General features: G+C 51.5%; 1 protein-coding gene across 20 annotated transcripts in view; it reads right to left on the bottom strand.

Moving 5' to 3' along the window:
* Positions 1–636: 636 nt before the first annotated feature.
* CACNA1C (calcium voltage-gated channel subunit alpha1 C) overlaps positions 637–27,796 on the bottom strand; it is a 683,102-nt gene continuing 655,942 nt past the window's right edge. For all 20 annotated transcript variants that reach the window (XM_070495018.1, XM_070495026.1, XM_070495017.1 and 17 more), the window contains 9 exons: positions 22,375–22,476; positions 19,813–19,940; positions 19,221–19,355; positions 17,300–17,652; positions 14,167–14,295; positions 12,426–12,532; positions 11,993–12,096; positions 9,842–10,165; positions 637–7,965 (listed from right to left, as the gene is read on the bottom strand). In XM_070495018.1, coding sequence (XP_070351119.1) covers positions 7,663–7,965; positions 9,842–10,165; positions 11,993–12,096; positions 12,426–12,532; positions 14,167–14,295; positions 17,300–17,652; positions 19,221–19,355; positions 19,813–19,940; positions 22,375–22,476 — 1,685 coding nt within the window. In that variant the 3' untranslated portion in view covers positions 637–7,662. The remainder of the gene's footprint in view (positions 7,966–9,841; positions 10,166–11,992; positions 12,097–12,425; positions 12,533–14,166; positions 14,296–17,299; positions 17,653–19,220; positions 19,356–19,812; positions 19,941–22,374; positions 22,477–27,796) is intronic.

Below are 27,796 nucleotides of genomic sequence, written 5' to 3' on the forward strand. Positions count from 1 at the left end.
AGCCCAGGGTCTGGGTGGTGGGGCAGGGCGGAAGGAGGCTCTAAGTGGGGGAGTAGGGAGGGCGGCTGATGTGCCGTAATTCCTGGAATAGGGGGAGAGGTTATAACCATATTTAACTAAGACACATGGATTTCTGGGACAAATTATTTTCACGCAGGGAATTATTCTGGGAGCTTTGTCTAAGTCAGTTTAATAACCAAAAACCCCCGAAAACCCAAAAACTACCTGGCATTTTTATAGTCTTCAAAGCACTTCAATATCTATCATCTCAGATCCCCCTCCACCTTCCTCCGTTCCTTCATTCATTCAAAACCAGTTTTGTGCCTTTCCAGACATTTGGGGGCAGCTGTCTGTTTTGCGGATTATCCATTTAATTCCTCCTCTTGGGTGTCCTTGTCGACCTCTGGCCATGTTTCTGTTCACCTTTTCGTTGGAAGGAAGAGGTGGATAATGAGATTAATTGCTGAAACAAGGTTAGAGATTATCATTAGATTCAGATTTCCATGTTTTTCCCAGCCTTCCTCCCCTTCGGAGGACCTGAGATGATAATTGGAGAGTGAAGTATATTTTGTGACATTTAGGAAACAGGAGAAGAGAGGGGATATGGAAAAGGGAAGATCCGATTAAACCAGTGTAGACATTGTTAAGAAATTTATTTGCAAGTCTTGTTTTTTGGTTTTTTTTTTGTTTGTTTTTTAAATAACATCATTCCTTAGATAAAAATGCAATCTTACAGGAATATACACAGCGTCTCACACAGAGATGACCCTGAAGCTCTTCTTGAAAGGCTGTCCCTTCTAGATTCCCTGGTCTTTCTCAAGGACGAGAAGGCGCAGCAGGCGAGGCCTTTGATAACGGGATTAGCGGATGAGTACAAACTGTACAGCGATATTTACAACAGTAAGACTGTGACGTCGAGGCGCCTGGAGGCGCAGGTGTGTTGTGTGCAGGTGTGGGGGGGGGGGCGGTGGCAGGCAGTGGAGTGAAGGGGAGGCCTGTCCACCGCTCTGCATCTCTCTGAGGACAAGCAGGGGGCAGACTGGTGTGGGGGAGTGAAGGTGGGCCTGAGCAGGGGGCGCGAGGAGAGGAGAGATGGAGGGGCTGAATCTGGAGCCTCTTGCACAGAGGGAAAGTTTGCTTCGTAGCTCTTTCCTGTATTAAACTAAAACAGGAAAATTATGAGAGTAACGGACATTCCAGCACTTCACCCACTGAGGACCTGCCATCCTATTTCTCAGTGAACTTGTGTGTTTTTCCACAGGTTGTTCTCAACGATGATCATTACAGACCTGTCAAAACCTGCTTATGCTTTAATACCCACAGCCTATTTCTGTGCTAGACTTTATTCCCGTGAAACCCTGGGAGAACAACATACGCTCTGGGCAGGGCACGCTGCAGCTGTGGGGTGGTGCCGAATCTGCTTGGGAAGTCAAGAGATGGATCCCAAGTCTGGGGGAACGGACAGCAGTGTGACACGGGGATGGCGGGATGCATGCAAGCAGACAGGTGCCCATAGCATTTGGGTCACGGAGTTGCCTTCTAAAAGAGCCTTTTGCACAGGATTGTGTACAGACCATCTGCCCAAGATTCCCAAGGTGTATTTTTCCCTTGTAAGCGTCAGCATAGTTTCTCCATGGCGGGAAGCTGTAGAGGGAAGGGGCTTTGTGCAGGGCCCAGTGACCTGTCCTCTTTCCTTCCTCCTGTGACTCCACAGAAAGCAGCCTTCCTTTCCCTTCTCTCTCCTCCTGGCTGCAGGCTCAGGAGAGACTCCACACGGGGGTCTGAGATCTGCTGCCCTCAGGCCCCTGTGGCAGCGAGTCACACTGAGGCAGCCGCCTGCGCCCTGCTTCCTCACCCCTGCTTGAAGACTTGACGGCCCTGAGAACACCCGAATGAGGACTTTCCAGGCCCAAACTGTGGATAGGAACCATCCTGTCCATTTCTGTATTTCCTCACGTAGACATCACCCTCCCTCAATACTTACAACCTCTTCCACCAAGAGATTTGTCTGATCACGACCTTGGCGAAATATTTTCTTATGTATGAGGCACACGAGTGATTTTTGGACAGCAACTTTGTAGTGAATGCCTGATTCCTGGTAAAGTGTCACACCGCCTTTTTAGGAGGCTTCTACAAGTCAGATTATTTAGCCTCTGAGAATTGAGGAGGGGAGGCCACCTGTGAGAAGGCCAGGATCTGACCTGAGGGGAGGGCATCTGACTCTGGGGATGCAGCACTTCAAGCTTCTGTTTAACTATCTAGCCTTTGTCTTGCCATCCTTCACTTAGTAGGAACTTAAGAATGTCACAGGTCCTCACTCGGACTCTACTCTCAGTGCTGAATCCGTTTGTTCCACTCAGCTCGCTGTATTCTGCTGCAATCTGGAATTCCCTATCAGAGACCAACTGGAAGGCCTTTTAAAAATGCCAGGAAGCCTAAGGGTCCTTGCCCCTGCACCGCTGTGGGGCAAGCCTCTTAAAATCATGTGAAGAAAAGTCTTGATTTTAGGAGGAGTATTTTCTCAATGTAGAAAATTAATATTTAGTTTACAGTAATAATAGGTCCAGACGGCACTCCTTCCACCCAAGGAAGTGACTCTGGTTCTGTCTCCACCTCTCTCTGTATGGTGCTCAGCCTGCTAGGGCTGGGACAAAAGCATCCATCTGGAGCTCGGCCCCAAACCCACACTTGTCCCTTAAGGATGTGTGTTCAAGAGTGTGTATGTGAGTGAGGGTGTGTGGTGTGTGTGCCGTGTGGTGTTCAAGTGTCTCCCCAACAATGTAGAAGTCTGGCAGAACGCGTTTACCTCTTATATTGGTATCTGGCTCCATAGAACAATGCTTCATTGCTTTGAAATAAAAACAAATATATAACGTTGAAACCAGAAATGGCTTCACAAAGAAACTGTGTAAGAATCTGCACACGGGATCCTTTCAGTTCTCTGTCCCTCTCACTAGGCTGGAGGGAGGAGGGAAAACTGGGCCCCAGGGCTGGAAGCCGGAAGAGAGCATCTGCTCGGGGAAGGGGAGGGAGGCTCTAGCCCTGGCAGTTGGAGGACGCTTCTTCCCTTGTCTCCCCACTCTGGGTCCTCAGATGCCAGCCTCGGTTGATCTGGCTGGGAAAACAATGTCAGGTGAAAATTCTATTTTTCTCTTCTTCCAAAGTAGATCCTTGAGGCATCAGCCTCTCCACTGTACTGGCCATTGTGGGTGGCTCAACTGGACACTTCTTTCCATAAAACAGGAAAAGACACACGGGGAGTCAAGACATGCCCTTTTGTGGCCCCATTTCTCTTCCAGTCTCTCTGTGCTGCCACTTTCCCAGACCAGAGCCACGTCTTTAACAAACAGAACCGGCTGGGGCTCCATCAGCAGTTTTCTGACTAACCCAGGGCGGAAAGGGTCCTTTTAAAACACATTGCTCTTTTCTTGGCCTCTTTGCTAAACTCTTTCTAACTCTTAGACAGTGACATTTCAATTTTTCCAGATCTCTGGAGATGGAGATGCCATCATGCTCCTTAGCAACACTTAAGACTACAGTCTGACAAGGCTAACAGCCCTGACTCCCAGGGCTCTTCTCTGTGCCCAATCCAAGTTCTTGTTACATTTCTTGGCCTTCAGGAGTGATGTGCATGTATCAGCTGGCCTCTGTAAAACAACCATCATCCTTTTGATGACCAGATTCCTCATTTTCAGGGTGCTCTGGTTTTTCAGAAAGATATTACTCTGGCATTGAAAGGCATGCTTCTCTGTGGTTGCTGAATGATCAGAAGTTCTGCAGAGAGGATGGCTGTCAGAAAGTGTGGGCAGCTCCACTCCAGACAGGCCCCTGAAATTTGGAAGCAGGGCCACTGAGGGGGATAAAAGACAGAGTCTTTTGTCCTTGGACTTTCTAGTCAGCGGGACAGCTGTCAGACTTAGAAGATGAGGGAGGGACCATACCTAACAGCTTCTGAAGCAAAGCAGAGAAAAATTCAGGAATCGAGCCAAATCTAGGAAAGAAGCCTCCTCTTTTGACCTCAAGACCAAAAAGAACCTTCTAGGAACAGGCAGAAAGGAGACAGCTGGGAATCTTTCTGCTTACTGTAGCCATGCATATGAATAGTGATTAAAAGACCAAGGTGTGGAAATAAAAGAGGCTGGGCCTGGCAGAGGACAAATGAAACCCCAGAACTTCAACTCCTTCCGGTCCTTTTGGTCCTCAGACGCTGGTTGTTTTTCTCCTGCCACTCAAGGGTTTTCAGAAGATTTGCTGACTATGCTTTAGAAGGTCATGGGGAAAGTTCTATTTTTGGGGGAGAGTAAACATCACTCCGTCCACTGTGGATGAGGTTCATCCGTTTCCTGATTAATTGTTATCAGTCTGTCGTGATGACAGGTATCACATGTTAATCCTATACTAGTCGGTCATGAGCTCAGGCTCAGAAAGACCCATTGCCCTAGACAGGGGACTCCCGCCTGAAACTCCTTTCCTTCACAGCAGCGTAGGGCAAGGTGCCCTTGTCATTTCTGACACGCTTCTTGGAGGGTGCGAGGAGGCGGCCTAGCTGATCTTCCTGAGAGTTGGCTGTAAAGGAGAAGGGAGCCTGTGGGTGATAGTGGTGAAGGGTAAGGGGACTATGCTTAGGCAGGGTCCTGGGCGTAGGTGGCCTGAGCCCACTCTGAGCCCATGCCACTTGCCAGTGAGATTTGGTGATGCAGGTGAAAAGTCCAAAAGGAAAACAGAAGGTGGCATGAAGAGGTTGCGTGTGTGTGTGAGTGTGTGGTCAATTAAGATTCCAAATTTCTACCTAGGGGCCACATGTGCAGCAAGAACCAGACATTGATCCAAAAGGGCTCCCCTCTCCAGCATAACGAACATCTCAGCAGCACAGAGGCAGACATTTGGGGAAAGTGGACAAAGAATGACACCTAAACTGAATTTCTGGAAGACCTTGATGGCACCGAAAAGGACCCGAGAAAGTTCGGATAAGCTGGGCTTGGAGAAACAGGAAAAAACTCTCCTGTCTCTAGACTGCAATTAACCTGTGGGTGTCGGGCACATTTCTCTACTTTTTCATGAATCGGTCCAGGAAAATAAAACTCATCTTCACTGAGGAATGGACTTTCCTTGATTATAATTTCTAGGTTGATCATGTAAGGGCCAAGAAGGGCTGAGAGAACACTGGGACTGGAAGAGTTTCATTGGGTAAATTCTAGATGAATGGTTGGGTTCTGTTTTCCCCAGATCAGTCCCTTTCAACCATCATTGTTGAAATCTCCCTAAAGGAAACGGCACCAATAGGGCGATGTTCTACGTAGATGCAAGCAGGCCTAAGAGACGCGCCCACAGTCACTGGTCCCACTCTCACTGTGACTCTTGATGTTCCTCACTGCCCTGGCCCCCTGCACAGAGACCACACACACTACGGCAGGTCTGGAGGAGATCCTGGACCAGAGTGAGGAGAAGATGGAGAAGTGAGCAAGACAGACTTGCCTTTTGGATAGACAAGGACTTTACCCAGTTGCCTTTCTCTGGTCCCTGCTGTCAGCGTCTGGGTATAGCAGCTGCCAGAGTGAAGACTCCCTTCCCCTCCCACCAGCCCGACTCTAATCCCACCCCTCAGTCCCTGCGAGCTCTCCCAAGGAAACCGCCAGGCCAGGTGTGCACTGCGGGAGTGAAGGCAGAAGTCAGTCGTGCCTCCGCCCCCAAATGCCTCATGGCCCCTCACGGTGATTTCTAGAGAAATCCCAAATCAGAGAACTAGAGCAAATAGTGGATAAAGTGAAGACTGGAATAAGATACGTCCTGGCCTCTCAAAGCAAGATGCAGTACAAATATACCTATCATATAGTTTTAGAAAAGCTGAGGGAAATGGAAGTGAACACAAGATATGCAAAACAGAAGTGTCCAAACCTGTTTGTGGGTGGGAGAGCCAGGATCTACACTGGTGATCCCTCTGCGCATTGTGCAAAGCAAAAGAAAAATCCTTCCCTTTCCCCCAGCCACATATAGAAAAGCACTTAAGAGTTCAACGGTATAGCTTGTCACACTCGAAATACAAAATGGTTTACTTACATGCAGCAAAATATACAAGAAGTGAATTCAAAACAAACTTAATTCAATTCATTATATTCGCTTGGCACAACTGCAATTCAGTTTTAAAAAAATATTTGTAAAATACTGAAACTGACCTGAATTCAAGTATAACGGTTTCTTCAACAGAAACATTATCAATGCAACAAAACATTACACGGAATATGTCGAAGCAAAATGTCTTCTTGAGTTTTCCCTTAAATTTCTGTGTGGTTTTTTTAAATACAGTTTTAATGCCAACACAACTCACAACTGTATTTTTAAAATGAATATTATTGCATTGTTTTTGCATATCTTGTGGGACAGAAAATGCAAAGAGTTACTGATTCCCGTTTCAGAAGCAGAGACAGCGGTTTGTTTTTGCTTTCGCATGGCCCCAGATTCAGATCTCCCCACAGTCAAATCGGAAGGGGGAGCTGGACTCACGCTCACGCGTGCGTGCACGTACACACATATGACACACAGACGACCCACCACACACACACACGGAACACACACACAGACTCTCTCGTGCATGCTTCCCCTTGCTGGCACCCACTAACACACCCAGCATTAAGAAGAACCCAACTCAATCACCCATATGTGCAAGACCATATCAAGTGCATTGCTGATTATCTTTAAATTATAAAATCAAACCCCCCAAAATTTTTGTTACTATCTACGGAAATTATAACAAATTATTGGGCATACACAATGGCTGCTAAAACTCTCCTACAGCGGTTCCACTGAACCCTCCGTAGAAAAGGATCCCACAACCGTTTAAATAATACAATAAAACCAAACCCGATTTACATTTGCAAAAGTGAAAACAGCAAGGTGGGTGGCTACAAAACTTTGTAAACGCTCTTCTTCCTCCCCTCCCCCTGGGAAAACAAAATAATAATTAAAAAAACAACCAAAACCCAAAAACTGCAACATGCTGTCAAGAAAAATGTCAAACCACGAAACGAAAGAGCGCTCAGCAGGAGCTCCGCCCGCCCGCGGCGCCCCGCCCTCCGGCCCGCCTCCCCGGCTCCCCGGCTCCCCGGCTCCCGCGCCTCTCGCTGCTTCCTCCTCCCTCTCTGGGTTGGGGCTGGGTCCTCGCCGAAGTCACGCCCGCTTCCTTCTGCAAATCCGCAGGGCCCTGGCTCTATGGAGACAGTGAGGCTCATACAGAATATGTGCAAAATGATTTTTTTTACAAGCAAAGTTGAAAGACACCCGTTTGACATAGGGTCCTTTTGGTGAGGGCTACCGCAGGAAGCTGAGGTTCTCTTTCATGCCCGGAGGCGACAGTTGGCTCCTCGTGCAGGGCCTGAAATATCACGGGAGGGCAGGCGTCTCCTCTCTTGCTCTCCCTCCCTGATTCTTCCACCTTCTCCTCCTCACCACTCTGCCTCTGTGGACACACACTGGGGTTGCTGCTTTTCTTCCCCCCTGAAAAGCCGACTCTCGGTACCACTCAACTCTGCGTCTTGTCCCAACGAAATGAATGAAGACGCTGTTCCGGTTAACTCCAGGTCACGAGAACAGTGAGGCACTTCTGAAACGAACCCATTAGGAACATTGAAACAAATAAAAAACCCAGCATCTCCCCAGCCCCGGCTCCTACAGGCTGCCGCCGCAGGCTCTGCTGTCCTGGGGCTCCCCCTCGCTCTTCCCACGCTCCAGGGCTGGCGCGCAGGTCTCGTTCTCCTCGCCCCCTGCTCGGTCCTGCCCTGGGTCCCTGCAGTTAACAAAAGGGAAGAGGGTGCCGTTGGCGCTCTGCTGGGTGCCCCCGCTGAGGATATTGTCGGCAGCGTTCTCCATCTCCTCTATCGTCATGTCGCAGGCGTCAGCCAGCTCCTGGGTTGTGACCTCGATAAACTTGGGATCTTGAGCAAACTGCCCCAGTCCTTCTGAAATCAAGACCTGAAGGGGGGCACGAAGAAGAACCAAAGAGGAACATTATTCCTGGAGCTCTACTCTGCCCTTCAGGGCCAGAGCAAGGGGCTTCGGGCTGGTGACTTCAGGAAGTTTGTGTGCGCGCGGGCGTGCGTGTGTGTGTGTGTGTGTGTGTGTGTGTGTGTGTGTGTGTCGGGAGGGGTGCCCAGAGCACAAGAGTGGAGATGGGGCACCTCCCGAAGGAATTAGGGGTGTGTGGGTCAGAGGAGAGACGTTTGGGCTGGGGTACTGTAAGACTGTTATCAAATACACGACAAGCTGGCTCACAGAGGGGCCGGGGGGCTGCGGGGCTGCCGCCTGGGCAGAACCCAGCCTGCCCTATCTTCTCTCTTCCCCGGCACCCCTAGATGCTCCCATAGCATTCTTTCCAAGAAAGCTTCCTTCTCCTGTGGTGAAGCGTTAACCGGTGCCCACTGCCCGCCACCTGCCTTCCTGGGCGTGAGGATCCTGGAGTGCAAGGCACCAGGCATGAGCCTGCCTCTGCGGCTGCTTGGCAGGCCAGCAGGTGATCCCGAACCTCTCCCTCCTTCCCAGGGGGAAGAGGGGTCAGCTACTGAGCCAAGGGGCTGGGAAGCAACAGAGTGAAGAATGGGAGACTTTTCTCCCAGTTGTGTTGTCCTGCTCCCCCACCTCACTACTCTGGATCTCCTTATCCTGCTTAATCTGTCTTCACGGCTCCCACCCCTTCCTGATGGGTTACATGATGTTTGTCTACTGTGTGTCTCTCCTCGTCACAATGAGAGCGCACGAGAGCAGAGAGGCTGCTCCTCGGCCTTAGCCTGCACCCAGAGCAGTGTCCACAATGGAGCTTTGTGACCTGAGGAAGGGACAACAGGGCCTGGCAAAGCATCACAGGCTTTTAGAGTTGGAAGGGACCTTAGAAGTCATCTGGTCTAACTCCCCACCTCACACGACAGTCTGATGACTGGACGGGTCTCGTCTCTGCTAGCTAGCATGTGTCCAGTGTGGGGGCTCACTCCTTTATAGGAAAGCCCGCCTCATGTGGAAGCCTCTGTCACAGGGAAGGTGACATCTCCCCTGCCCGGCAGGTTGATCTAGTCACTCTGGTCCAGTACTCAAGACCTGGCCATGAAGCCCTCCCAGGGTTGAGATGTCTATCATGGCCTCTTAAATCATCTCTTCTCCAGGGTTTCTTCCCTAATTCCCTTGAACTGTTCTCATAGGAAATGGCTTCTAGGGACCTTGCCAACCTGACTGTCCTTCTCTGGGCTTGTTCCAATTTGTCAAAGATCTGCTAAAATGTGGTGCCAGGATTGCACTAGAGGCTCTGACCAGGGCAGAGTATGGTGGGACTGAAAGCACGCCTGTTCTAGACCAGTGGTTCTCAACCCTGGCTGTGCATTAGAATGACCAAAGGGCTTTCAAAAATATCCATTTAATTGGTCCTAGGTTGCTGCAGCTCCCTAGGTTATTCCAATGAGCCCCAGGCTCCCGGAGCACAGACACTGACTCTCCACAGGCTCGAATGCAGCCCAAGCTCACACTTGCACTGGAACAGTCGCAGCAGACCTGGGGCTTGTACACGGGAGCCCCACAGCCCTCCGGGCCTCGCTGGCCTGTAGCAGGGACATGTTGCTCAGTAGTTTCTCTTTCCCTCTGCGTCAGGCCCAACAGAAGCCAAGAGCGGTCTTGTGTGGTCATAATTTCCCGCAGGCCACACCCTCCTTCTGCAGGCCCCGAGAGTGAGGGCCTTTCTGCCCAAGAGACCGACATCCAATCTACTCGGGAAAGAATTGGGTCCTCCCGTCTCAGCTGTCCATGCAAAGTCCCCGTGCTGCCCGCGGCCTTTCCTTGCCCTGTCCGCCGTGCAGCTCTGACTCACCGCTTCCACCAGACTGCTGGCACTGCCGTGGAGCTGCCTGCCCGGGGCCCCGGCCCGGCTGGGCACTGTGAGGGACACAGGCCGGGCTCTCCGGAGGGCGCTGCTGCCCCCACCACAGGCCGTGGGCTCCCCAGACCAGGAGCCGCAGTGGATGGACGGGAAGCTGCTGTTGAGTTTCTCGCTGGACTCGGCCCCCTCCAGCCGCAGGGTGGGGATGGGCCTCGGGGGCCAGCCTTGGCTGCTGGGCGTGGCCCAGGGCTGGGGGCAGGTGGTGGGGGCACGGCTTCTCTGGAGGAGGGGGCTCAGGCCTGCCACTGCCAATGCCTGCAGACACACAAGCACGAGTCACTAGGAGTGCTCAGGCCAGAGAGGCAGGCGTCTGCCTCCTGGCAGCTGTTGTTTCCAGCTGGGTCCCCCAGCCTGGAACTCACCCCGCCATATTTTCACCTGCCAGACTCCTACCCTGAGTTTCATCTATCCTAAAATATATTTTGTGATCATCTCAGTCTGAAGTGATCTCTTTCTACTCTAAAGTCAGAAAGCTGAGAATCAGGAGTGGCACTGAGATCACCGGCTCTTCAGTGCTGGCCCACCACCTGTGAGCTGTGGCTTCTCTCACTTTTGGTATCTCATTAGTAGAGGAGAGAGAATGGCGCCTGCATCACCTGGAAAAGCAGAGCAGCAGGCCCGTGTCCCTCCGCCTGGGGCTGAGTGAGGCTCAAGGGAAAGAAGGCCTGTCAGGAAGGACGCTGAGTGCCACAGAGCTTGACAAAACAGGGCTGACTGTCTAAGTTTTACAGTCAATTGGGCCGTTAATAACGTCCCACTAATCTCCAGCTCAGCTTGTCTCAGCTATTGTTCCAACCTTACACTGTGTTGTGAGGAAGCTATCTGTCCCCCACTGTGCTTGAGGGTCCTGAGGGCAGGTCACGGCCTCATCCTAGATGCCACAGTGACCTGCTCTGATGTGATGCATCCTGGGAGAACCACACTGTGTGGTGGGAAAGCCCAGCCCAAGGGGCAGAGTGAAGGGGGCGTCATGGCTGCGGTTGGAGGGTCTGGAAAGGCATAAAGGGGAGACTGCAAACAGACAGGAGTCCTTGCCTTTCAGCATGATGAGAACAGATGGGTGAGATCAGCTTCTGGAGATCTTTTAGAATAGCACACACAGTGTCCCCTCAGCCTGCCAGCCGCCCCTGCCCACTGCTCTTGATGGTCCCCAGCCCGGGTCCCTGGAGATCTGAGGGAAGTGTAAGGCTGTGCTCAATTCCAGAAAGCCCAGAGGAAATCATATGTATGTAGGCAGTGCCACACAGGCTCAGCAAAACAGTGTATTCCTCTGAGCTGAAATAATACCAACTTAGCCGAGCCACACTGGCCATCTTATGCAGATTATAAGCTTTGATTGGCAGGGGAATGCCTTTGGGTATAAAAAAATCATTTAAAGCGCAGGCCCGGTGTACGGAGAATACAATTAAAGAGATAAACTCTAGTTTAGACCTTAATCTGCCTGGAGGTAAGAGATTGACCTTAGATAACTGAGGTTTCCATGAGTTGTGAGATCCTAAGAGTCCATTTGATACTGGCGTCTCGGATTTCACTAGCTCAGCTGGAGTCAGCCGTGCCAAGAGACATTCCAACTATGGGCTCTCCCTGGATGTCATTCTCTGCTCCTGACCCTGTTGCTGGCAGAGTCTTTGACCATTTCTATATTTCAGGGTATAGATTTTTGTGCAGCTAAATCTCCAGGTGTCTTGCAACTCTAGGTACGACCACACCTGCCTGAGTGCCCTGTAGTATAAGCCAGCGTCTGGGGAGGCAGCATCTGCGCCCCTGTGAGAAGGAAGCTCAGGTGGGATCCCACAGCCGCTGATCCTTCGGGACCTGTGAGGAGCTCCTGCTCACCAGTATTTCCTAGGTGTCTACCGTCCTCCTCCCCGCACCCTGCTCCCCCCGGGAAGTGACAGCCCTTCTCAAGGTTCTCACCTGTATAGGAAAAGCCCCCTCGCCTGGGGGTGGCTAGGACCAGGGTAGGGATGTGGCAGGGTCTGCGACAGGAAGACTGACTGGTATCTTGGGGATTTGCCCATAATCATGGGGTTGTCTAGCCTGCTAGTGGAGGGCAGTGGCCTGACCAAGAGTTTGGGCTACCTGATGGTGAACCAGATGCAAGGGCAGGACTGTCTTCTGAGAGACGTCTCCCCCTTGACTCTTCTGTCGCTTCAGACATTCCAAGTGGAAGGAGGCCCTACGACCTGCAAAGCCAGTCAAAGAACCGGGCTCAGCACAGGAAGGGTGGGTGCAGGTCTGTGACGGTCGTACCCAGGGAGGGGGCAAGGGGCAGTGTTAGTGGCCCCGGACACACCTCCTCTTTCCCCTCCGCCTTTCTCTGAGACATATCATGTAGTATATGTCCAAGTCCCATCCCACGACCCCTGCCCTTGGAATTCTGTTCCGTTGTTTTGGAAATCAGCCCAGCCCACCGCCCAGCTGTAGGAACTTCTCAGCCCTCCCTGAGTGCCTGACCATCGATCTCAGAGAGAGCGCTGGCCGGCCACATCTGGAGAGCAGGCTGAGTGTTTACCTAGGGAGGCGGAGCGGAGGAAACCTCTCTTTGGAGATTGCCGGATGTCCCTCTTGTCCTCCTCGGGGGGTGTCAGCTGTCGATGCTCATCATCCTGATAAGAGAGCCTGGAACAGAGAACTCTTGGGGCTTGTTCCTAGAGGCTGAGAATTGCCACCCCAGAGGGACAGCTGCCAGCCCAGAAGGCAGTTTGCTTTTCTCCTTGGTGAAGGGAGCCCCCACTTTGTGCTTTCCCAAAGGTTTGGGGAGGGGCAGCAGGCAGCTGCCGCCCCAGGGAGCTGGGCCTGCTCTCTGGCATGCAGTGTCTCACACAGCCTGTCTCCCGCGAGCCCTGCATTTCTGATCTGAGGCCATGGAGCCTCTCTTGGATTGAGGTCGTTGAGAACGTTGGAAAAAATTCTAGGCCCACAAAGTTCTTTCCGGGAATGGCCTGGGCTCCTCTGTTTACATATGCTGATGCTGTTTATCACAACTACTTGCAAGTTTAGCCCAAACATTCCCCCCCCTCCCCCCCCCCCCCCCCCCCGCAGCTAATTTCTCCCTGCCTGTGCCCCTCTTCATCAAGAGCATGTAAGCAGCTGCCTACAACAAACACTCGGTCCTCCAGGTAGTGAACAGCAGAGCTGGACGGATCTCAGGGCAATCTGGTCAATGGCTTCTATCACTTTTTTTTTTTGAGGAAGATTGGCCTTGAGCTAACATCAGCTGCCAATCCTCCTCTTTTTACTGAGGAAGATTGGCCCTGAGCTACCATCCGTGCCCATCTTCCCCTATTTTATATGTGGGACGCCTGCCACAGTGTGGTTTGATAAGCAGTGCGTAGGTCTGTGCCTGGGATCCGAACCAGCGAACCCTGGACTGCTAAAGTCGAGTGTGCGAACTTAACTGCTGTGCCACCGGCTGGCCCCTTTAGGCCTTTTTGATGCGGACTCACAAGAAAAAGTATATTACATAGTTCCAGGACGCACAGACATACCCATTGGATAAACTCCATGAACCACGCCTACCTTTATTGCATGCATTGTACTCTGATAGCCTCTGTTCTACTTTAGTCTGCTCTACTTCATTAAAAAATGTCGGTTGCAATCCAATAAGTTGGTTCTACAGTCCTAGTGGGAGCAGCCCGCAGCCCAAGAAGCCAGGCTGCATTCTAACCCTTCATGTTACAGATGAGGCAATGACTGCCCCTGGTGTGAGTCCACACACTTCCAGCGGAGACGGCGCTGCCTTCTCTGCCCCCGGCATACTGCCTTCAAGCATTTGTAGATGTCATAAAAGCTTTTGAACGAAAACCGCCAAGACTTTCCTCTCATTTTCAACTTGGTAAGCCCTCCCTATTATATTTTCTTCTTATCCAAAGCAGTTAAGAAACCCTTCTCTTAAAAAATTCCAGCCCTGACAAAATCTCAGCAGTTTGCCCACAGCGCCCTCTGCTGGGGGGCTTCGTGGTAAGTGGTCCCATAAACCTTTGTTCACTTGCCAACACATGCAGGTGTGTACCGGGTCTCACCATAAAATATCTCTATGGTGGTTGGCTGTAGTCAAAAAGTTTAAGAAAGAATGTTTAGAAATTTTCCTGAAAGCACTGTATCGTGAGGAAGGCGATGTGTGTGTGGGTCGGGGGCTTCATCTCCATAATGAGGTGACATGCTCTGATGTGTGGCCTCGTCCCTCCCCGAGTCAGGCCCAGAGGAGGCCTCCAGGGACGTGCCCCCTCCAGGGGCGGAGGCAGCAGGCTCACCTCTCCGTGGAGATGAGGCTCGGCTCGCTGCCGCGCTGGGGGTCTTCGCTCATCTTCACGTCATAGGTCTCCTCGTGAGAGACCTCCTCCTGACACACCATGGCTATCTGGCTCTCCCGGGAGGGGCACCTAAAGTGTCCAAGACGGAGAAAAATAATCAGAAACTGCCAGCCCTCCTCCCCTGCCCTCAGCAAGAAAGGCAGCACACGCACGCACACACAACTGCTGTGGCTTCTTCCTCCGCAATGCTGATGCAGCCACAGAACCACACAAGCATTAGGATTAGGGTTAGGATTCTACGTGGGAGAAGGACCTCCGGGTTAGGATCCAAGGAGATCGGAGCTCTGACCCCAATTCAGTTACCCTCTGGCTTAGGTCACCTAGCCCCCATGTCTCAGTATCTTCACCAACAGAATCAGAGTGACACATGCCCTGCCTGCCTCAGAGCTTGCTGTGAGTAACAAACAAAGGAAAAGATGAGACAATGCTTTGAAAGGTGGGAAGGGTCAGCTTTTAAAGAAGGGTCCTGGGCTGAATATATAGGGCAGGGTGGGCCAGTGAGAGGGCTGTCCCTTCTCTCTACTATAGACAGATAGGCCTTTGGCATTTGTGGGGCAGAGCTGAGAAGTTACTGGTGTCATATCCTGACATGCCTTGGAGTTTGAGATCAGCTCCCTGGAATGAAGGCACAGAAAATCCTCACATAGATGGTTTATTCTTCCGAGCAGAGGGGCATGAACCTGAGCCCCTGCTGAGCCCGAGCCCCTGCTGAGCCTGAGTCCCTCCTAAGCCTGAGTCCCTCCTGAGCCCGAGTCCCTCCTGAGCCTGAGTCCCTGCTGAGTCTGAGCCCCTGCTGAGCCTGAGACCCTCTCACACCAGGATGTGCCTTGGATTATATTGCTTTCCCTCCAGGCCAGGGTCTTCTGCTCATTTGGTCATGTCTTCTTTAGCTCTGGTCTAGATGTTCTCCCTTTTCCTGTTTGCACCTAGCTTGGTGCCTCCCTCAATATTTCTTCCTATAGATCCTGAATGTTGGGGCCCACTTTATCCTCAGACCCAAGAGGGCATCAGAGAAATATCCCAGTTTATCCTTTCAGAGCTGAGTGCTGAATCGGGCCCCAGCTTTGAGCCTGGCCTGTGAGCCCCTCTGGAAGGGCAAGGGTAATTCTCTGGGTAAGGCCCCACCAAATGGCTGCCCACCCCACAGTCGGAAGGACAGATGAGATGTCGAAGGTTCTGGAGGGAGTGGGAGGACAGGAGTGCGGAAGGAGCTTTGGCACATGGGATGAGCTGGAGATGGAGAATGGCGGCAGGCAGGCAACACCACTTCTTGGGGGCTGCTGTGTGCAAGATGTGCTGGCATGTCCCCAGCAAAGACAAAGCCACTGCTGGAGCCACGGCAGTTAGCCTTGAGCTATGACACAAAGGACAAGGCCCCAGAGCCAGAACTTTGGTTAAGTGGTTCCTCTTCACCAAGCTGAAGCCTGGTGCCCTGAGTGTGGTTTTCCACCAACTGTGAGGGAAGGGAGGGGGCCAGCGTTTGCTGAGCACTGACTATGAGCTAGGCATGGTGCTAGGTGCTTTGCGTGTGTCACATGTCATTGATAGATGTGTCTGTGGGGAGAGGAAGAAAATCCCCTGATGGCTTTCCCTATTTCCTCTCTAAAAATCACTCTCCCTTTATTTAACACAGAACAAAGTTTAATATGAAAACACTTTTTGAGGGAGGTATTAGTTGACACTGAGAAGCCACTGATGGACACAATAAACCTTCCTTAAGAAGAGGTTTTGCTAAGGCGAGCGGGGGAGAAAATGGTACTAGGACTGAGCCCCTGAAGGCTGCAAAAGGGGAGGAGGGCTGCGGAAAAGGGAGTGGGCCACCAAGACCACCAGCCTCCACATCCAGCGGGCCGGCCACTTAAACTCTGATATTCTCCTATGCAAAGCCAGCCTCTTTGATCAGCATACAAAACCAGGGCTAAGCACACTGCCTTGCGCATAGAGGGCAGCAATATATGTCGCCTGAGTTGAAGGACTCACCCAACACTGCTTTTGGGGGTTTAACCGGCCAGTCTTCCAGAGAGTAAGGTAGATGGATGGCCACTTTGACTTGCCTATCATCAGATACCATTAAATTCCCAGGTTGTGTGGGCTTACATGTGGCCACTTGATAATGGATGTTCTGAAGGGAACCAGGGCAGGGCTGCTGGCTCCTTGGATGAAAGCAGTTTCAGGACACTTGTCTGGGGATTTAGAAAGACATTTGTACTTCTTGATTATTTTCTGAACTAGAGGGCAGGAAAGAAGATCTGCCCAAGAACCTGGCATGCTGGGGTCTGCCGTCCTGCTGTAGGTGGCTGTCCTGCTCTGGAAGAGCAGCCTCACTAAGGGTGGTATGGCAAGATGCGGAGGCGTGTCGTCTCCCATCCCACCTCGGGAACCCTGGAGCTGCTGACACAAACGGGGAGAAGACCCTCCAGGCCCAGGCCTGGAGCACGGGAGGAGGCACCTACCATCCCAACACATCACAGCAGTGCATCCTGGAGCACCAAGGAGCAGAGGATGGGGGAAAAGAGCGAGTCCGCAGGTGGGAGGTGCAGTCAAGACTACCAGGACTGATGCTACACTGGGGCAGAATGGGCAAGTGCTACAGCCAAGGGCCTCCTGCCACCAAAATGCCTCTCCATGGAGGGGTGAGAAGGGTCTAAGCAAGAGGCGGGGTCTCTATTCCCATCCCAGTTGGGCCGAAGGCCAGGCTTCAGCAGAGACTTGGGAAAGGCCAGGGAACTATTGTGTAGCTAGGATGCAAACATCACGGGGGCAGCAGCCAGGGCTCCTCTGCTCAAGGAGGCTGAGAGCAGAGGAGGCTCTGTCCAGAGGTGTGCGCCTCCGAACCCGGCGGCCAGTGGGGCCACTGGGCCTTCCCCTGAGCGCAGCTGCCACGTTTCATCAAGGGTAGGACTTGGGTGGCAGCGTTTGCCTAGCTGTCTCTCTGCAGTCTGGGGCAGCAACCTCACCCCAGCTTGAGGGCTGAGTGGCAGGCCTCGGGGCCAAGCTCTCCTCCCCCCGTTCCCCTCTGGGCTGGAGTGCGGGAGGCCCCCGTGCACCCTAGGTGCCCCACCCTCCTGCTTACCTCTTAGAGCTGAGCTTCCACGCTGCCTCCTGCACCCGGATGGCAGGAGACAGGGGGAGCCCATGGCCCTCCACGGTGCTGACCGCGCTGGGGTAGCCGGTGGGGCGGGGGAAGCGGCCCAGGGCAGTGTTGTTGGCATTGTTGATGTTGGCGTTGGAGCCAGTGGACGAGTAGCTGCTGGGGGTGAAAGTGGAGTCCACCAGTTTCTCGTGGGATGGCGACTCAGTGTCGCCTTGGCTGTTACCCGCCTTGTTGATGTGCAGTGGGCGCTGGGTGGTGAAGGTCTGGGGGTAGGCGCTCCGGCCGTCGCTTTGGTAGTAGCTGACGTGGTTACCGAACAGGCCACCAGCCCTCTGCAGGCAAGATGGGAGGGGTGGGTGGAGGAGAAGGCCCCTCAGCCACCTCTCCCCAGACAGCCAGCTCAGAGAAGTGCGGGCACGGAAGGTGTCTGCCCTGCCGAGTGTGGCCACGCCAGGCAGCACATGGCCAGCCAGGAATTCTTCACCCACATGGCCTGGCAGCTCAAGAAGGAGGGACCCCGACACTCCCCTCTAAGACGGCTGGGGGAACGGTGGGGAGAGGACTCCTGTGGAGTCAGGCAGGGAGGCTGCTGCCTGGAAATTTCTAATGACCCCCCTGAAGACTGGGGTTGAGTCTCAAGGACAAGTCTAGGACGGCAATCCGTAACTGCAGCCAGCAGCTTGGCCTGGCAGCTCTGAGGCAGGCACTGTGAGGGCCAAGGGATGGGGAAAGAGACCACAAGTTTCTAACCAGATTTTTAAAAATGGAAATCCACTGGCTCACTGAGCTAGAAATTGTGTTGGCCAAATGGTTTTGAAAATAAGGAAGAATTTACTACATCAATCATTTTATGGCTTCCTTTCTCCAGGAGATTTCAAATCAGGAACGAATGTTTTTTCTCAGCATTCTTTCCTTGTCCTGGGCAAGTGGGCAAGTAGCTATTTGTAAGGGTTGGTCTAATCCTTGACATCAGAAGGTCGCTAGGCTTTGCTGACAGGTTTCTGGGGTCTCACTGGGGTGGTGTTAACGTGGTGATGCATCCCCGAGGCCATTCAGTGATGAACATTTCATAGTGATGAGAATGAGGATGGTGATGAGAAGACAGCCACAGGCGGGACGGGCTCATCTTACCTCACCGTGTTCGACAGCCCGGGGACCGGGCATGGGGGCTGGGAGGGACAGGGCCTTGGTGCAAGTATGGTTGGTAGCTTCTCCCTTGCTATAGAAGGATTTTTAGCCAAATACCTTCAGGGTACCACAAATGAGTGAAGAGAGCTGGACATAAGAGTTCTGTTTTTCCTGCACGGTCCTGTTTAGTTTTCCTATTGCAGCTCCTGGTCAGCTTCCGTGTCCAGGAGCAGAGACAGAGGCCGGAGGGGACTTTAGTGACCTGAGAACACACGCTCTATCCCCAAAGGACAATCGACTCTTGGTTTCAGCCTTGTGCTGCCATATGAGGACCCAAGCACAATATTGCCAGATCATCTGATTTTTTTTTAAGAGAAGCCAGAAGTCTAGATTTTTATTTGAAGGTGCCAGATTTTCAAATGTTGGCAAACAAAACAGGTCTGCAGATTGGACGTGGCCCAGGGGCCACCACTTTGCAACTTCTAATGTAGCAGTTTTTCTTAGGAAACGTTTCCCTTAGGAAAGCGGCTCCTCCCCTCCTTCCCTGAGAGCCAGCGAAGCTCTGGGAGCTGCCATATCTGGGAGCCCTGGCCTCAGGTGGAGTCAGGCTTGGAAAAGACAGTGGGATAGGAAACAGCCGAGCGGGATGAGCTTGGAATCTGCCATAGAGCTCAGGGCTGTCTCCCTGGATCTTCTGGCAGACACCAGCTCACCCTCTGGCCTCACACTGAACTTTACAAAGGGACATGAGTGCGACTGTGCATCTACCCACCCTGAAGATGTCGTCCTCGGAGGCCGCACACACGGCCTCCTTCATGGCCTTGTCCAGCTCCTCCTCGGCTGTCAGATCTCCAGAGATGGCCCGTCGGATCTCGGGCCCGATGTCGTGCAGGGTACGCAGGCCAGCCTGGAACCCAGAGGGACATATGAGGGCCCTGGCACTCCTCCCCCCAGTCACCTGCCCCTCTGCTCCTCCGCATGGTAGGCGAGCCTCCCAGGCTATGTCTGCGTGTGCTAACCAGGGGATGTGCTTTGAGACCTCTCGTGTCTGCCCCAGAGTGGAAGAATCCATTCATGCACCCAGGAAGGATGAAGGCGCATGAGCAGGCTGTCATGGACACTTGGACAGAGTTCCAGAGAGTTGGGGGGCGCCGGGGGGGCCACGTGCAGCAGGCAGGATTGTGGAAGGCAGTGTGTGGGGAGCATGGCAGGCGGGAAAGGAACGTGTCACCCCCCTCAGCATCCACCTTGGAGCTCTCTGAAGGGACCTGGCCTCCAGGCTGCAGGTGAGAGCCTGGGCCCTGGCCCGAGGTGGAAGGTGAGGAGGCTTCCCCGGGGTGGGGCCCTGGCCCCTGGCCTCTCACCTGCAGGGACAGGGCGTTCCTCTGGGAGGGCTTGCCCACAAGGCCCTGCTCTTTGCGCTTCTTGAACTTGCGGAAGTACTCTTGGATCAGGAAAGTAGCGTAAAACTTGCCAACCGTGACCTCGTCATCTGAGACATGCGAAGAGAGGACAGGGAACTCAGCTCGCTTCTGTAATCTTTTCAGCATCCAAACTTTCTTAAATTTTTTAAATTTAATTTTTTTGAGGAGATAGTACATTCACATAGTTCAAAGAGATAAGATATACAGTGAAAAATCTCTCTCCCACTGCCCTATCTGCCTAGATACCACCTCCTAATACATAATCTTTTTATTAGTTTCTTGAGTATTTTTCCAGAGATTCTTCACACAAATGCTTTAAGCAAATAAGCAAACATATTCTTATCCCTTCTTCATTTTAACAGAAAAGTGGCGTATTGTCAAAATTATTTCCCTCCTTGCTTTTTTTTCACTGAACTGAAATTTCTAACTAGTGCTTATTTGATGCCAAAGCTTCAGATGCCCATCACACATTGACCAGTCCCCTAAACGCAAACAGTTCTGCTGAAAGGCTGATGGGAGGGGTTCATGGAAGGAGTGCCTTCCCCCTGTCTAAGTTTGGGTTTTTCTTTCAACCAGACAGATTGGGTTATCTTACCATGTGGCTTGGCTGAGTCCTTCCAGGGCTGGGCACCCAAGTTACACATGACATACTCAGACTCTGTCTTGGGAATGAACCAGGTGGTGGAGAAGCCAGGGAGTCTCTGAGGGGAAATTTCATGCCCTACCAGTAGCCTCTTTGCTCCATCTCCCTGTTCTTTGTGAAGGGCAGGGCAATAGGCCTGGGAGACAGCCGGCTGGGTTAGATCTAGGGCCAGTGATGGTTTGCCTGCTCCTAGTTGTCCCCTAAGAATGGCCAGCTCCACAGCAGTGATGGTCTTCCACCTGGCGAGAGCCTCATTCCCATGTGGGAGGGAAAGGTCTGAGCCCCCTATCTGGGGCAGTCAGGGAAGAAGAGCTGCGGGGGAAGGGCCAGGAGTCCCGGCGTCCCTCAGACCTGGGCGTGAACCCTGAATCTGCTGTGTCCTCTCCACGCAGCCTTGGGTCAGCTATTTAGCTTCTAAGAGCAAATTCCTTGAGCGAACTTCATAGAGATGTTGTAAGGATTAAATAAACTAATGCCTGTAAAACATCAGGTGGTGCTCGGCTGTCCAGGCGACCCTTCACTCAGCCCCTGTCCTGCCCGCCCTGGCGAAGTGCTTCTCCACAGGGGTGGAGTCACCCTTTAAGGAGTGTTTTGGGAGTGCATGGGGCTTTTTCAGTTGTCACAGTCACTGGGGGTGCTAGTGGCATTAACTGGTTCTAGATGTGTCCTTAAAGCAGAGAAGTGTTTTGCACAGCAGATAATAGCTTTGTTGCATGGCACCAAGCATTATGCTAGACGTCCATGTCGGGGAACAACTTGATTATAATTATTTGAGCTAAGAACCTAACTTCACTTTACATCCGAACACAAACATTTTTTGTATGGTTTTACCATAACCGGAATTTACCAGGAATACAACTGCTGTGTAAATCGACGGAGGACTGTACTTTGCTTTGTTTCAACTTGACCAAGAGGGGTTCACATTTTGGAAAACCGTATCCCTGATGGCAATGCCCCTTGTGTATCTGAGTCACCCACTGTATCTCAGTTGCCTGCAGCATTCTGCATTTATTCTAAGGAAGCGCATGCACCGAACTGTATGTGTGTGTACACTGCACGTGCACATGTGCATAAATATACTTAGCCTTTACTTCCAAATGACAAATACCAAATGTCAGCGATATTCAATATTACCTTACTTCCTTTAAATACAAACTTATTCATCTTAAGTGGGTGCATGCAAGCATTTCATCAGTTAATTATAACATCTGGCATAGTCGTGCCTCAACATTTATATATATTCAAAAACATTTGATTTTAATATATTTTATATCAGAGTGGAAGCATTTTCTTAATATTTTGGAAATTATATGTGTAGGGAGGGTCTATTTATAATTTTTATTCAGGATAGTAGTAGGGGCGTTAGAAACTACTTGTTATAAAAAGGGGCTCTGGACTTGATAGGGACAAGAAACACCGCCCTGGAAAGAACAAAAAGAATTTCCACCAAGAGGGGATCTCAGGGTCCCATTATTCCTGGAGCAATCAGGTTTATGGGGAAACCCAGACTTTGCAGAGTTTCCTTGGAAGTTCTGCCAAGCCTCTAAGCATCAAGGGGGCTTGCCTGGCCCCATCTGTGAAACGCAAGAGTGGACCAGACTCCCAGCCCGAGAGCCTCTGTGAGTTTGGGAGGGCATCGCACCCTCGTCGCTTTTCACCCAGAGGGCCTCCGAGCCCACAGGCAGGGTGTGGGGAAGCCAGGTCTCCTGCACGGCTGGTGGACTCAAGGGTACAGGTCTCAGGGACGTGTCCACCCTTCTAATGGTGCCACAGCTGGAGGACTGGAGGAGAGGAGGAGCCGAGAAACCGTGTAGGGGGTGGGGCAAATGCGGAGGGATCTGAGAGCAGGCCGCGCTTACCACCTGCAGGGGGCACCACTTGGTCCAGCAGCTTCATGCTGGTCCGCTTCCAGATCTTCTTGATTATGGCCCGCAACTCCTCATTGGCTTGTTCCAGGTTCCCTGAGGGGAGGGAGATGCAAGGCTGAAATGATCGTAGCCCCTTGGAGGGTCCTCCTGTGGGGTGGGTCCCTCTGCATAAAGTGGGAAGCCACTGCTGGTGGCACTTTGCCCCAACCTGCCCGTTTCACTTTCTTTCTCCCCATTGTCCACCTTCATCCCTTTTCTCTTTATATTGCTCTCCCTTTTCCTTTCCCTGTCCAATGCCATTCCTCTCCCCTTCTTCCCTGCCTGCTGCCCAGGTGTCCCTTCACCCCACACACTGCTTTTCCTGGTGGGTGACCCTTGGAGCTGACAAGACTGTGCTTGACAGCCACCCGCCAGGAGAGCACAGGGCTGCTCCAGTGGGTGGCATTTCTCACGGCCTCCGTGGGGGACTGGGGAAACGTGGGTGCTTGGAAGGAAGAGCAGTGTCCCGCTGCGAACTCATGCAGAGCATCCACACGCAGGGGGACCTCTGTCTCAAAGCCCTTTGCTGAGTCTCCTGTGGGGAGGAGGTGACAAAATCTCACAGTGGAAGCAGAAATCAGAAGATGCTGGGTTCTGTGGTTTTGGAGCTTCTCTGGGTCCACTTTCTCCACTGGTAAAACAGGCTTAATTAGATGCCCGTCTCATGCAGCCTCCAAGATACTGGCCTGATAGCTATGAAAAAGGAAAGCTGAGATGTGCAGCTGTGGGAGAGGGTGTGGTAGGCAGGATGCTGGATCCCTCCAAACCTTCTTCCCCCACCACCAATATACACACACCCTGCATGATCCCTGGGACTGTAGATAACGATGGTTTTTACTCCTGGATTAGGTCTTATCATATGGCACACATGATCTCGAGATGGGGCGATCATCTGGATGGGCCTGACCTAACCACATGAGTTCTTTGAAAGTAGAGAGTTCTCAGGCACAAGCTTCCAGTTACACAGTAAATAAGCCATGCAATGTAAGGCACAGCATGGTGACTATAGTTAATAATACTGTGTTTTATATTTGAAAGTTGCTAAGAGAGTACATCTTAAAAGTTCTCATCACAAGAAAAAAATTGTTAACTGTGTGTGATGGATGTTAACTAGGCTTATTATGGTGATCATTTAATACTATATACAGATTATGTTGGACACCTGAAACTAATAGAATGTTATATTTCAATTATATCTCAATAAAAAAATAAAAAATAAAACAAAAGCCAAAACAAATAGGGGCTGGCCCAGTGGCGTAGTGGGTAAGTTCACGTGCTCCCCTGTGGCAGCCTGGGGTTCATGGGTTCAGATCCCAGGCATGGACCTACACACTGCTCATCAAGCCACACTGTGGCAGTGTCCTGCATGCAAAATGGAGGGAGATTGGCACAGATTAGCTCAGGGCCAATCTTGAAAGAAAAAAAAGGAAAGACGGAAGGAAGGAAGGAAGGAAAGAAGAAAGGAAGGAGGACAGAAAGACAAAAAAACAATGTGTGAAGGGGGTCAAAAGATAGAGAGTTCTCTCCATCTGTGAGTAGGGGGAGGAGTGGAGAGATGGTGCCACTGTCCTGGCAGAAGCACACAACATGTTGTGAACTGAACTGAAAGAGACAGCTCTAGGGGCTGAGTGGTCCCCAGCTGAGAGCTGGTCCTACCACTGCAGAAGATGAATTCTGCCAACAACCTGGATGAGGTGGGAAGGGGGTTCTTCCCCAGAGTCTTGGGAAGAAGAGCCATCCTGATCAGTATCCTCATTTGGCCTTGTGAGACCCTGAGCAAAGAACCCAGCTAGGCCGTGGCTGGACTCCTGACCTGTTTTTAGAACTGTGATCTAATAACCGGGCCCTGTTTTAAGCCAAAAAGTTTGTGGTAATTGATTACGCAGCAGTAGGAGACCAACAGTGAGGATGCTTACTGCTGTTACACAGGGGAGGCAGGACAGAACAGGGTCCAGTGCCCTGGCCTCAGACTGCCTGAGACGACATCCGCCCTGTGGCCACGTGGGAGAGGCTCCGGGAAGGAAGCCCAACAGGAGCATGCAGAGGTGGCAATGCAGAGAGAGTGACGGGCCCCTGACTCCCCTGTTCGAACACTGGATCCAAACAGGACGTGAAGCCAGAGGACAACTCCTGGGCGCTCCAGTTGTGGAGGCAATCAATTCCCTTCCTGGTTAAGGTGGTCAGTGGTTTCAGACACATGCAGCAGAAGAGTCCTAATTACTTTAATGCTCAGATACACTTATTGTCTGTAGTGGGTTGACGAGTGTCCCCCAGTCATGTCCCCAGAGCTTTTGCATGTGGCCTGAGTTGGACATAGGCTCTTTGGCGATTGATTAGTTATGATGAAGTCACACTGAATTAGGGCAGGCCATAAATCCAACATGACTGGTGTTCTTACAGGAAGAGGAGAGGACACACAGAGACACCTGGGGACGAAGTCAGTGTGAGATGGAGGCAGAGACCGGAGTGACACAGCTACACGGCCGTGAGTGCCGAGCATGGCTGGAGAGAGGCTGGAGCAGACCCTCCCTCAGAACCTCCATAAGGACCCAGCCTGCCGACACCTCGACTCAGACCCCTGCCTCCTGAACTATGAGAGAGCACCTGCCTGCTGTTGCTAGTCCCCAAGCTCGTGATCATTTGTTAGGGCAGATCTAGGCAATGAATGCATCTTCCAAAAGGATCTTTCACAGGTTTTCGAGCTTGAATCTTCCCGCAATGATTGATGTAAGTGTGGAACTCCACCAACAGTTGTGGCATATCATTCGAGTGTATTAAAACCTCTTCCTTCTCTATTTCAAAGGTTTCTCTGGCTTGAGACTGGACTTGGGACGAGAGGCCTGGTCCTCTGAGGTAGGCATAGTTTCTCTCCAATTCCTCCCACTCTCGAAAGTCTGAAGGATAAGGACTGACGTAAGACTTATCCTCACAGATGTAGATGCTTTCTCACATTTCTTCCTAGTTGCTTCTGATACCGGCCCTGATATCAGTTCCCCCACATTAAACCCAGCATATATGGGGTTGAAACCCAAGCACTCATTCCCAGTTTGCTCCCTGGCTTCCTGGCTCCAGAATCCACTATCCTCCTTGGAGACAGACACCACCAAGGACAACCACCTGGATTCCTTATCTCCTCCCCACAAAGAGATACAGGCTGGTGGGAAAGCTGCTGACCAGCAAGGTCACAGGCTCCCTCCTCTCTGCAAGTGTCTCAAGGCCAAAGACAGGCTGGTGGGAAAGCTCCGACCAGCAAGGCCATATGCTCTCCCTCCCCTACCTAAAACCCCAAATAAAAACCCCTCCTTTCAGCTTTTCGAGGAGTTTGGGATTTCAGTGTTAGCTGCCCTCTCTCCTTGCCCAGCACTGTGCAATAATAAAATTCCTACTTTCTTCCACCACACCTGGTGTCAGAGATTGGCTTGCTGTGCAATGGGTGAGCGAACTCACTTCAGGTTCGATCTCTCTTCTAAGAACCTGCCTTTGTCTCCCAGACTTCAGAGCCCCACAGGTTTGTGGGGGGCTTGTCTCTGATGCAGGTTTGCCTCGGAGTTGGCAACGCAGCTGTTTGGAAGATAGTCCGTTTTTAAACTTTTTATTTTTTTGTGGCAAGAACATTTAACATGAGATCTACCCCCTTACCAGGAGTTGAAGTGTGCAATACAGTATTGTGAACTCTGGGACAAGGCAGCACAGCAGATAAACGTCTTTGAGTTGAAAGCTTTCTTTAATTCTTGACCGACTGCAGCTCTGGTGGGGCTGGCTGCTCCCCTCGTCTCCTCTGGCTCAGCTGTGGGTGTGGGACTCTGGGCTCAGCTCGGCTGGTGTTGCTCTCTTGAGCTGTCGGAGTTCTTTCCCTGGGACTCAGTTTGCTCTGACGGCGCATCTCCAACGGCACTGAGTCCTGGCTTCAGTGTGCCGGTGAAAGTTTATACCCTCAATTCACGGCCTGCTTTAAGTGTTGCTGTGTATTCCTTCTAGTACTCACTCCATCTTCTCTCCTGAGAAAAGAAGATCTTGCCCCAGACGGAACTGCGATAATCGTCATTGTAGAAAATTTGGAAAGTAACAAAAGCAGAGGAAGAAGGTAGAAATCACTGCCGATTCTACCCTGAGTGAGAGTCACTATCAACATATTGACAAATTTCCTTCCCATTTTTCTCCTAATGTGTGTATGTTCAGTGTGCATTTAATTCTTTCAGTGTCAGAAATAGCCCACTCACACTATTTCAGATTGAGTTACCGCACTGGCTTCTGAGAGAACATTCCTTAGCCTTTGTTTCTTTTTAGTTTAGCAGCAGAACTTGAACTACTGAATTTTTTTTAAGATTAGTTCATTATTTAGACATGTATCTTGCTGGACTGGTTCTTGTTTTCCTTTGTTTCAGATGTTTCTATTATTTTCTGGAAGGATTTAGCCAAGAGAAGGCATGCTCTGGGTTATTCGCTGAACTAACTTCCCTTTATGTGATTACCCTTCTTATTTGACACATGAAGAAACGACGTAGACAGAGAATACATGACTTATCGTGCACGTCATCAGAATCCATCTCCCATCTCCCTGCCCAGTGCTCCTTCCATCACACCGAGGAGAGTGCTGTCACCAGCAGCCTGAGACTCTAAGATGGAGACAGGAGAAGGAGAAAAGAAAGCACACTGCTGGCCCACTTGTGCCAGTTCTAAATGCTGCACCGGCAGGGTCAGACTTTAGTTTACATGTGAATCGTCTGTGTAGTTGGTTCCAAATACAGATTCCTGAGCCCCACTCTCAGAGATTCGGATTCAGCAAATCTGGGCTGGTGATAGGGACCCAACATTTTAAACCAGTTCTCTCAGCAGATTCCAAGGCAAGCGGCCTCCTGACCACGCTCTGCGAGACACTGCGGTGGGCCGGGAGCTCTTGGAGAGTGACGGTGTCTTCTTAGGGACATTTTATACAGCCTTTTCCACAGAGTGGTTCAGAAATAATCATCAACAATGCGGACAGCAGATTGTTTCAGCCAAGGCTGCTGCTAACAGGGCACCGTTATGTGAACCAGAAGAAGGCGTCCTTTCAGGTGGACCCGGCCTGAGGGAGTGTGGCTGACTAGCACAGCACAGGTGAGGTCTTAACTCCCAGCAGTCAGCTGCACAATGGTATGTGGTGATCACAGCCACAGTCACCATTTGCCACTGTGACCCCTTCCTGACACAAGTCCTTTTCACTTAAAAAGAGCTGGGCACTTGAGAGGCCCACTTGTAGCCAGTAAAATTCCCTGTTGATGGGGCTTGGTCCTGCTCCAGGTAATATGCATCTTCTTCTGCTTTTTGAACTATGACTTCAAAATATCACCTAGAATAATTTCTATGGTTTGATGGAAAGCTTGAGTTCAAAATA

The sequence above is a fragment of the Equus asinus genome, chromosome 22, assembly GCF_041296235.1.
Source record: "Equus asinus isolate D_3611 breed Donkey chromosome 22, EquAss-T2T_v2, whole genome shotgun sequence".
Classification (NCBI taxonomy): domain Eukaryota; kingdom Metazoa; phylum Chordata; class Mammalia; order Perissodactyla; family Equidae; genus Equus; species Equus asinus.